The sequence below is a fragment of the Cyprinodon variegatus genome, unplaced genomic scaffold (genome assembly GCF_000732505.1).
Source record: "Cyprinodon variegatus isolate N-32 unplaced genomic scaffold, C_variegatus-1.0 Scaffold1716, whole genome shotgun sequence".
In the NCBI taxonomy this organism is placed as follows: Eukaryota; Metazoa; Chordata; class Actinopteri; order Cyprinodontiformes; family Cyprinodontidae; genus Cyprinodon; species Cyprinodon variegatus.
In genome coordinates, this window is record NW_015152169.1 from 89407 (window position 1) to 100315 (window position 10909).

Here is a 10909-nt window from a genome sequence, read left to right on the forward strand (position 1 = left end):
TTTATCTGTTACTGTGTAAATGAGTTTGACTGGAATTTAAGAGCAGATTCTAATATATCTACAGTGTGGGGACTATAAATCTGATAGGAGTTTTATTTTTTAATTGCTATTTTGCACAAATTGCTTAACTAAGTATTTTTTTAGGTGGAATATAAGAGATTTTATTATATTTTTCATACATACTTTGTTTAGATTTACTTTTATCTTTCTATCCTTTTTATAGAATAAAAAAATATTTTTATTGTCCCTCAAAGGGGAAATTTACAGCAGCAGAAAGATTATTGAAAATGGATTGAAAAATGTATAAGAATAACATGATAGTGTAGAGTTAAAATATAGATAATAACATACTGTGTTTACAATATAGTGTCTTAACAATATCAAACTGTGCACCTGGAGAATAAATAACCAATTATCCAGCTATGGACATTTTTACTGTAATGGATATTTAAAAATAACATCAGATATGTGCAAGATGACAGCAGCGTGTTAATTTAATTTAACCTTTATTTGTTTATGCTCTCTGTGGTTTTCACATTTATTCCACTCTATATTCTCCTGGGTGTTGTCTTTATTTAATTTACAATAAACAAAGAAAAAGAAAAACAGTTTTGAAAAGTTCAGTATTTCATTCTCTTCATGCTTTATGTGTCAACTATCACGGTTGCTAAGCGACAGAGCATACAGAGGAGAAAGAACAAAAAGGCTGGACCTGTTTGAATTCACAGCAAAAACTCTTCAAGTCTCCTTATTTTCAAGGACTTCCAAGGATCCAGTCCAGGTAGATCGGGTCCTTGCAGGATGCAGCCCATGAATTTGAACACAGCCTGTCTTCCAGCTGATCTAGTCCCGCGGCTGAGGGGCTGAGCTAATTTGGACTATACCACATCAGTGCTATGGGGGGAAATGGGGTTTAGCTTCATTTGGTTTAGTTAGGTATGTGCATGTTTTGCTCCATGTGTTTCTATGGTGAACTGCTCAGCCACTATTTCATTTTCTCTTTGTTTTAATAAGGCAGGTCAGTTTGTTTGAGTTCTGTTTCTGGTTATTTTGACTAGTTTTTGCTCCTTTGACCTCCTTTTTCCATCTTGTAGACATTTATTCCTTTTTGGGTTAAATCAAAGAACCCTGTGCCTGACTGTCCTTTCTGCTCGGTCCTTCACTATGCACTCATCTGTATCTGATACAGGTGAAAAGAAGCTGTTCAATCTCTGGTGCACGCTTTGCTTGTTCTGTTTGTTTTGTGTCTATAATTTGCTGTAGACCTGGGAACGTCTACCTTTACTGTTATTCTACCAACACTCACACGGTGAGGGATGAAAAACGCTCCCTGACTGATGAAAGTGTTTGTGTATATTTATTTCATGCCAGGCTTTAACAGGCTCAGAGTAGCATTCAGCTGTGATGCATTTGGTCGTATTTTTTGCCTTTAATGATGAAGAGTTCGTCACAAAAGGAGAGCATCACTCTAAACGTTCCTGCAGCCGTTCTGTCAGAGTGAAAAATCTGACCTCCTCCAGAGGCTGGCCGTTTATCTGTGTGCGTCCAGGATTAAACACACTAATCACTCATAACATTATGGCCACTGACATGTGAGTAACAGCGCTTCGATAGGTTCTCCTGAGAAAAACCGCATCCTGACTTTCTCATGGATGTTACTACAAACCTCTTTGCTTTTTTTCCCTCATGTTGGAGCCTTAAACTCCAATGAGTTTGATGTAGGGCAGTAATCTCCAACACAAATCATTAGCTACAGTAAAAGTGTGGCTTGCATTTGTTTTCAGACCCCCTTTGCTCTAATACAGGGCTGGACAATTGCAGTTCCTGAGAGCCGTTGCCTGCAGCTTTTAGATTAGTCTTTGGTCAAACACAGCTGAATAAAATGGCTGAATTACCAACTCAGAATGCTGTCAGTTACTTCAGAACTATTATTCATCTGTTTACTTGATTCAGATGTTTTGGACCAAGGACACGTCTAAAAGTTGTTTAGGAACTGGAATTGCCCACCACTGCTCTAATAGTACCAAATAAAATAAGCGTTGCACCGATACCGATACAGTATCGGGCGGGGCTCTGATCCTGCACTAAAATGGTGGTATCGGTACCTGCGAGTACCAACAATTAGGGCACCGATACCATTTTGAGAGCCAAAAGTTTTTTCAGCTATTGTCACCCATTCCAGGTAGGCAATAAAAAATCTACTGGATTCACCTTGTATTAGTCTTTTTCCTGCTTCACAAAGGTAGGCAGCAGATTGACAAAGCCATGATGGCAATTATTTTACATCCAAGTAGTATGCAGTTCTTAATATATACAAACACACATCAATTTCAAACAGATGGTATCTGTATCGGCCGATACTGCACAGCCAGGTATCGCTATCAGGGCCAAAAATTGACATTGGTGCAACACTAAATAAAATCCAGACCAAAACCAGTTCATGGTCCATCTACACCAGCGGTGAGCAATTCCAGTTCCTGAGGGCCGCTATCCTGCAAATTTTAGATGTACCTTTGGTTCAACACACCTGAATGAAATAATTCGATGATTAAAAGGACTCTGGAGGAACTGACTGCACACTGAGGGGATAACTCAGCTATTTGATACAGGTGTGTTGGACCAAGGATGGATCTAAAAGCTGCAGGATACCGGCCCCCCGGAACTGGAATTGCCCACCCCTGATCTACCCTAATCACACTGAAGGAAAATGAGTATCTTTCTGTATTTTCAAAATAGATAATTGAAAACAGGCATCTTTTTATGAAGCCTTTGACAAAATATATCCACATATATTAATTCATAGATTTCAGCTTCAATTTCATATTATGTAAATAATTAATCTGTATATCTATAGGGAGTTATGGTTAATATTCTAACTTTCCGCTTGAGAGCCTCACTGCTGCCACCCTCTGGTTTAGAACTGCTTCTTGAATTAACTTCCACCACTTCCTGAATCAAAGGCAGCTGCTTTTTTTTTACCGTCTTTCCCAAACCAGTCCCTAAACCCTAAGCACTAACCCTCTGATTGCTCGCTCCCGCGGAAGAACCTTCATATTAAGGGTCGTCCCAAAACACATAGTTGGTTGGACCATTCAGCCCTTAAATCAGTGCAGGCAGGGCAGTGGGTGTAACAGCGACATGATGGCAGACTGACAGAAAATAACAAGTTAGGAAATGAAAAAAGGCATCATTAATTCCTAAAGGCAGGCATCCCCAAAGTCAGTCCTCGAGGGCCGCTGTCCTGCAGGTTTTAGAGGTCTCTCTGCTTTAGCACAGCTGATTATGATGATTGCAGTTCAGCAAAAGCCTGTTAATCAACTATCAATGTAAGTCAGCTGTGCTGGACCTAGAAACCTCTAAAACCTGCAGGACAGCGGCCCGCGGGGACCGACTTTGGGGATGCCTGCCTAAAGGGAAGGTCCTCTTTGAAATTCTTTTATTTGATCATATAAATTTATTTGAAGAAAGGGGCAAGTGTCCGATGTCATGTCAACCTGTGCCACAAAGCTGCAGCCATGCACGTGGAATGCCATTGTGTCACCATAGTAACGACTGCTTTACTGGTCCATTAGAGTGAATAGGTTGCCCTTTTCTTGTTTATACCCCCTCACCTGTGACCTCACTGGGAGTGACCCTCAGTAGTTAAGAGGTAGTTGTTAGGGAGCAGTCTGGGATTGGGGTTCCATTTCCTCCACATTGGAAAAACTAATTACCTGACTGGGGTTTGCTGCACAGCTGGCCAAAGGTCGGCTCTTGGTGGCCATGGCCGCCCCCCTAGCTCTGCTTCTGCCAGTAGGAAAGTCATTTGAACACAACGTTGTCTCCAGTTAAAAAAAGCAGCCAAATATCTTGTGTTTATAAATGGGTAGAAGAGGAAGGAACCTTTAAAAGTAAAGTACTGGTTGAAAGTCCTTTTATTTTGAAAAATTTTTTTTTTCATTTATTTCTCTGAGATCCGGCAGTAAAGCAATGCAGAGATAAATAAGCTGTTTTATGTATATATAAACTTCCTTAACTCAACCTTCTTAGATTTTAGCCACGTATGATTTAAAAAGATTTCAAGAAAAGTGTCTTGGATGAATGCTCCTTTTTGTTTTCACTGGCTCTCAGCAAAGGGTGTTTGAAGTCAAGTCAGAGATCAATCCATACTCCCAGAACCGGCTTTAGCCCCCTTAAATAAAAACAACCAACATGTCTTTTTGTCTGAATCCAAGGTTGGGACTAGTTTTCAGACTCTAAGTCTCTACATCCTCTATTATAAATGGGAAGGTCGGACCAAACAGCATCCAGGCAGAAATCTGACCTCCTGGAATGATATTATTTAGACCAATGAGTGTAAAACCGAAACGTTTGGACAGCAGGAGGCGACCTGCCAGCTGTGAAGCATGGTGGTGGAGGTGTCATGGTTTAGGAATTATTAGCTGCACCAGGAACTGGACCAGCTTCCTTTCATGGTGTCCACCATGTGAGGGGGGGTGAGGAAAATACAGGAAAGGAATCCTCCACTTCCACAGCCCGACGGCTGGGACTTTGAAATGGATAATATTTCCATAAAATCTGCATTAATGTAAATAACATTGATCATTTCCTAGTAAAGAGCTAAATATTTGACAGCCTGTCCCAATTTTTAGTTTCCTTCCTTTAGTTTTTGAAGGCGTCTCCCAGTTCCTTGAACAGGTTGAACCTGCATCTCACTGATGTGGAGCTGATCCAGTAGCCGTCCGCCTCGCTGCAGCAGCCGCCGGCCTCGTCACACCAGGCCTGTCTGTGACAGCCCATGCTCCATGGCAGGAATGCTCACCCCCACCTGCAGATAAGTTGCGACAGCTGTAAATTGAAAGGAGGAGGGAGCTGCTATTTTTATCTCCCATTCAACCAGGCGAGGACCCCCCTCCTTTCCCAGTTTGCTAGTTCTGTAGAAGGCCACCGGTCCTTCTGGATCTCTCCTTTCTGCCTCAGACGAGAATCTTCTAGAGGCCGGAGCGCAGCATTAAGACTGGGAGACACAGGCGGTCTGGGGGAAGATCATAGAGAGGAGGAAGACCTCAGAGAAACCAACCAACCGGTCCAACATGGCTCTGTGTTACAACAAAGGCTGCGGCGAGAAGTTTGACCCCAGCAAGAACAAGGATGGTGAGATCCTGCCTACTTCTGCTCCTTCTCTGTCATATTTAGGATTGCTGTTCATTTAAAAGCATAAACTGTGTCCTCTAAAGGAGCTGTTGGTGTCAGCTGAGGTGATCACTTATGGTGAAGACTATCATGTGTTTCTCTCGCCTTTATTTGCAAATAAAATGGAAACCTGTGGTTAAAAAAATATGGAAATGAGTTATAAGCAAACAGAAATGTGCAAAAAGCAACTGATTAGACCTGGATTTGGCCAGAAAGTTGAAAAACAAAGTGTTAGTTGGATGTGTGCAGCATGGGAGGCAAACAGAGCGTGATCAGCCACGTTTTTATGGAAGTGCTGCTGGAGGCTCCTTATATGGGACACCCAGGCCTCTATGGCCGCCTGTGCCAACAGCTGTTAGGACCTGCTCACTACATGCAGCCTGACATTTCCTGTCCCTACAGATTCCTGCATCTTCCACCCAGGAATCCCCATCTTCCATGATGCCCTGAAGGTGAGCAGATCCTCAGCTTTTCACGTTGATCATAAACGTTCGCAGCAAGGCTCCATGTTTACTGTGCCTCTGTGTCGGTAGGGTTGGTCCTGCTGTAAGAAAAGGACAACGGACTTCTCAGAGTTCCTCTCCATCAAGGTAACAGCTCTGGGTCGAATGAGTGCATTTCATTTAGGATCCTTGGGAATATTTGCAGTGTGAGCAGGAAAACATCAGAAAATATTCAGCTCCTTTGATGAAACTTTAATCAAGTAGAGGAAAAAGACGTTTCATGTAAAATGGAGTCAGAGTAAAGCTTTTAACTTCCTACCCATCTGCTAACAGCAGGGTGATGAAATCTAACCGGGGAAACTAGTGGATTATTCTTCAACCCTTTATCTAAACAGCCTTCATAACCTTTAAGGAGTCAAAACAACATTCAATTATTAACAATCACTGATTTATGAAGGATTATTCAGAGGCTTATGGGAATAGGGTTCAATTCTCAAAGATCTGACTTATTTCTTCAAATTGCTGAGAAGAAATCCAGAACTTTTACTTTAATTTTAGTCTTTTTTTAAAATAAAATTGGTGTTTCTGCCAAGATTCTGAAAATAAAGTCAGATTTTCGAAATGATGACATTAAATGTAGTATTCTAAGAAAATATTAGAAAAAAATGAACTTTAAGTTTTCTCAGAAACCCTAACCTCTTTTTTTTGCACAAGTACAAGTCAACGGAAATTTTACCCAGTGTTGCAAATAAATCAATAAATAAAATTGTGAGTTTGCAGCCCTTCATAAATAAATATGAAATGAAACACAGATATCAAGCAAATCAAAGGGAAAGAAAACAGAAGGTGGACAGTCTATGGAAGCCCACTTTGGACTTTATAACAGAAAAACACCAAAACCATACATCCCTCAGCACACAGCACTGTGAAACACGGTGGTGGCAGCATCATGCTGTGGAGGCTTTTCTTTCGGAGGGTCTAAATTAGCTGCTCAGAGTCTACAGGAAAACATTTTTTCCATTAACGGCCGAGCGACGGCAAATTTATCAAAGGCTTAAACCTGAAACGATCCAAATGCTGAGCGTGTGACGCTGCTGCGTGTGAATTTATCTCAACAAGCTGTTCTGCTGGTTTTGTTTATGTGGTGAATCTGGGATACCTGATAATTTTAACCTGCAATGTTTTATCCAAATGGGAGATTTGTGAACTGTAATGATTTTATGCCATCAAACTGGTATAAACTGCCTGTTAGAGCTTAAGTGGACTTAATTGGTCATTGATGGCAAAAAAAAGCTTTCTTTACTCATTTTCTGCTTTTGCAACAACAAACACATCCTAAGCTGTGTTTTACTCACCCAATTTTCATTTATATATTCATAAATAAGGTGTTAGCCTTCAAATGATGTATCACACATGTAATTTGGGCTTATAGTTAATCAGTTATTTGGTTTTCCATTTGGGTCTGCAAAATAGATGAAGATTACTTCAGTAGAGCTGGGTGTTAAGGAAGGCGTGGAATAATATGGATACACTCTAACCAGGCTCCTGTTTAAAGGAACGAATCATTTCATTATTAAACTAAATAAACCTATTTTTTTTAAATATGTAACCTAACAATTATTAGATTTTGTCGCTGGTGTTTCTGTATAATTACTGCAGGACAAACATCATGCAAATTGATGCTCTTTGCATCAATATTTGATTCATATTTTACAGCTACGGCCTCAGGAACAGGAGTTGCAGTTTTACTCATTCCTGATTATGTGTCACAACTTCATGAAATCTGAATATCTTAAAATCTTTTAGATGTTAATATCGTAATAATAAATAGTAATATATTGGCAGATTGAATCAAGAAATCACTTAAGGCAGAACCTTGTTGACAACATGAAGCAGGCAAAAAGGTCTCAAATTCATAAATAGAAGAGAAGAAAAGTTGCTGACACCAACTTTTCAAACAAACCAACATACCCTACTTGCAGGCAGACACGGCGGTGGCAGTATGATGGTCTGGGACTGCTTTGCTACTCTGGGACCTGAGCTTTTCATTGAAGGAGCCATGTAACTCTGCTCTCTAGCAGTGGATCCTATAGGATGTTTACGGCTTTAAGCTCAGTCACTTTCATCTTATAAAAACCTTAAAATAATCTATAAATAAAGGTCATACTCAAAGGCTGGAAATTAAATCCAACTGAAATGAAGTGATATGAGTTTAAACTGGTTTGTTATGCATGAAATAACCTCCAACAAAGCTGGATTAAAACAATTCTGTCCAGAGGAAGTGGGTGAAAATGCCTCCTTAGTTTTGTCAGTCATGCTGAGAAGCTTTCCTAACAAGGAAGATATTTTTATAACACTTTCTGTATTTTTTAAACTCCAATCCGCAGTGTATCCAAAGTAGAGGAGGTCCTGATCTGACAGTACCTCTCCTCTCCCCCCACAGGGCTGCACCCGTGGGCGCCATAGCAACGTGAAGCCTCAGGAGCCTCTGAGGCCCGAGGTGTCCTCAGACAAAGGCCAGATCTCACACACCAACGGCCAGGAGATCATCTATCAGGGCCCCAAATCCGCCGAGGCGCTGCAGAAAGAGAGGCCCAGGTGAGGAGCCCCTCCCAGCCCCCGCTGCTCATCTGAGGGGATTCAGTTTGCTAAGACATCACCGTTAGTCAGATCCAAGCTGTGCATGCGTTCATTCAGAGGTCAGGGTGGGGTCATCTGCCGCACACGTCGGGTGATAAATAACGCAGCACGATGGGGTCTTTAGGTTCAATTGATGCTGATTTATTAGGTGGATTTTTACTGTGTGTTTATATCTGTACAGCTCAGATCAGCCTTTGACCAAACTGCCACACAAAGTGTCAGCGTCGCTCCTGCAGGAGCTGCAAAAACTGGGACTCAGCAACAGCGCAGAGAGCGAGAAGAAAGGTGAGTCCTCCTGCTTCTCTGCAGAACTTTGCTTTGGGTTTTACAGAACGCCTTCAATCGCAAACAGAAGCACAGCTGTTCTCTTCTTATATCCTTTTACTCTGAAACATCCAGGGTCGTATGAAACATGCTGCATGATTCTATTCTGCTTTAAATGAACTCCCACTCTCAAACGTTGCTTCAGGAAAACCCGAGGCCAATTAATCCAACAATCAGGCAGGAGAATCAGAGATGCAGTTGATTTTTCAGGTTTTTATTTGTATTTTTCTATCAATTTGTCTCACGTCAATAAATCTAAATCTACATAAGTCATTTTATCTTAAAAAAGTGCATTTTGTCTTGAATTGAGGAGGAAAGTGAGACATTTTGCCAATAGAACCAGACAATTTACATGTAAATTAAGAAAAAAACTATTACATTGTCTTATTTCAAGTGCATATTATCTAATTATATTATTCTAAGAGTGAAAATAATCATCCCATTGGCAAACTATCTCTTTTACCTACTCAAATTAAGAGTAAATACACTTAATTTAAGACATTTTTACTTATTTCTAGATCTTTTTTTTTCCAGTGTGAGTAAATATGCACAATATCCACTTTTGTTTGTGATACACCCAGACAAAGTTATCAATAACTATGAAGTTTAACTTAAATACATTGATTTTATTTCCCCGTTTGGCCTCCCATTAGGGGGGCATCCCCATAGCATGATGCTGCCACCGCTGTGTTTCAGGAACTGCAAAAACAATCTAAACAATTTTTTTAATTAGTATATTTACCTTTAATTTCAGTAGCTTAATAAGTTGATCGGCCAATAGAATTAATATATTTACCCCTTGAAATAAGATAATTAAATATTATGTGCTTGAAATAGGAGACTGCATTTGCTTATTTTTAATGTTAAGTCTAAATAGACCCACTTACCTGCTCAATTCAAGAAAAAATAAACAAATTCTAATAAAAATGAACTTATTTATATATTGATTGCAGGGAAAGATTCTGTTTTCAGATTGATTTGTGATGTTTTAGCTTAAGTTCTTGGTCCCCATCTGTCACCTGGCTTATGACAAAACTGCAAACATGACTTCTTTTTTAAAAAGCTCCGATTGTGAACAGCAATATCCTGGTGACTGATTTCCTCCACCTGAGCTGTGGAGCTCCTCCAGAGTTAGAAGAAGCTTCTTGGCTTCATCTGTTTAGACGGCCGGCCTCCTGTAACATGGAGCTTTACAGCCACAGATGAATCAATGGACCTTCTAAAATTTCCTTTAATAACTAAGAACCAACAAATGTTTTTATATACACTTTTATATTAGTTAAATTTTGTAGAATTTTCTCAAATTGTTTTATAAAAAGAACGAGAAATGCTTTCCTAAGCTTTTTTTGTGTGTTATTTATTTTATTAGTTGTTAAAGTTTGAGTTTTAACCTACAAACAGGAATAAAGTTGGGATTTATTACAAATGGCAAAATGTTTCATACAGTAGATATTTGACAACTTTCACCTTTTAAAAGCAGATTTTGCTCTAAAGGAGATTTATGTTGCTGGATTGAAGGCAGAAATGTTTTTTCTAACAGAGCACCTACTTCACACACCAGACGATGTTTACTAAATAATAACCTCTGAAAGTAATCGTTAGCCTTTTTATTTACAGGTATCAAAGTGAAGGGGTGGATATATGGCAACCATCTTTTTTTCCTTGTAAAATCTTCCTAAAATCACAAATCTAACCTTACCCAGTCGTGCCTGACTTTGTGTTGATGGGGTGGATGAACATTTCTATGCATTTAATTCAACAGTTTATTCATTCTAGTTCAGTTTCATCCTTTAAACTTTCCATGAATTCAGCCCCATCAATCTCCACCTGCATGCTGAAAGACGTTGTTCATTTTTCAAGATAATTGAATTGGAAATTCTTCTAACCTGTCTTTGTTTTGTCTCCCAGAGAGTGAGAATGTTATGCACGGGACGCGCTGCAAGAACACAGGCTGCAAAACAGTGAGTGTCTCCTCCTGGTGTGTTTCAGTGGGTGTGTGTGTGTTTAGGTAACGTCTCTGGTATTCCTGCCGAGGCCCAAAATAGTCACTGATCTGACATCAGCAGAAGCTGAGAAATTCATTATCTGCACCGGTGGCTGATGTCTGCACATGGGAGGAAACGGCAAGAACTGCTGAATGCAGTGATTTCACATTACGGCTGCATATTGCCATCGCTCTGTCTAAAACCTGCTTTTTTTAATCATTTAAACTTTGTTTCTTTGAATTATTCACTTGGATGCTGCAGTGGCTGACTTACCCTAATGTGTCAAAAGGCATCATTAAGAGTTTTTACATAATGTGAAGTTACAGCAAACAACAGTTAATCTCA

General features: G+C 39.9%; 1 protein-coding gene across 1 annotated transcript; it reads left to right on the plus strand.

The window, feature by feature from the left end:
- Nucleotides 1-4896: 4896 nt before the first annotated feature.
- Nucleotides 4897-10540, plus strand: LOC107104384 (cysteine and histidine-rich domain-containing protein 1-like; the record flags this gene model as incomplete). Its single annotated transcript, XM_015404375.1, has 6 exons — nucleotides 4897-5133; nucleotides 5575-5624; nucleotides 5706-5762; nucleotides 8059-8213; nucleotides 8437-8540; nucleotides 10488-10540. Coding segments are annotated over exons 1-6 (480 nt in total), but the record flags the coding sequence as incomplete, so codon positions are not given.
- Between the last annotated feature and the right edge of the window lie 369 nt (nucleotides 10541-10909).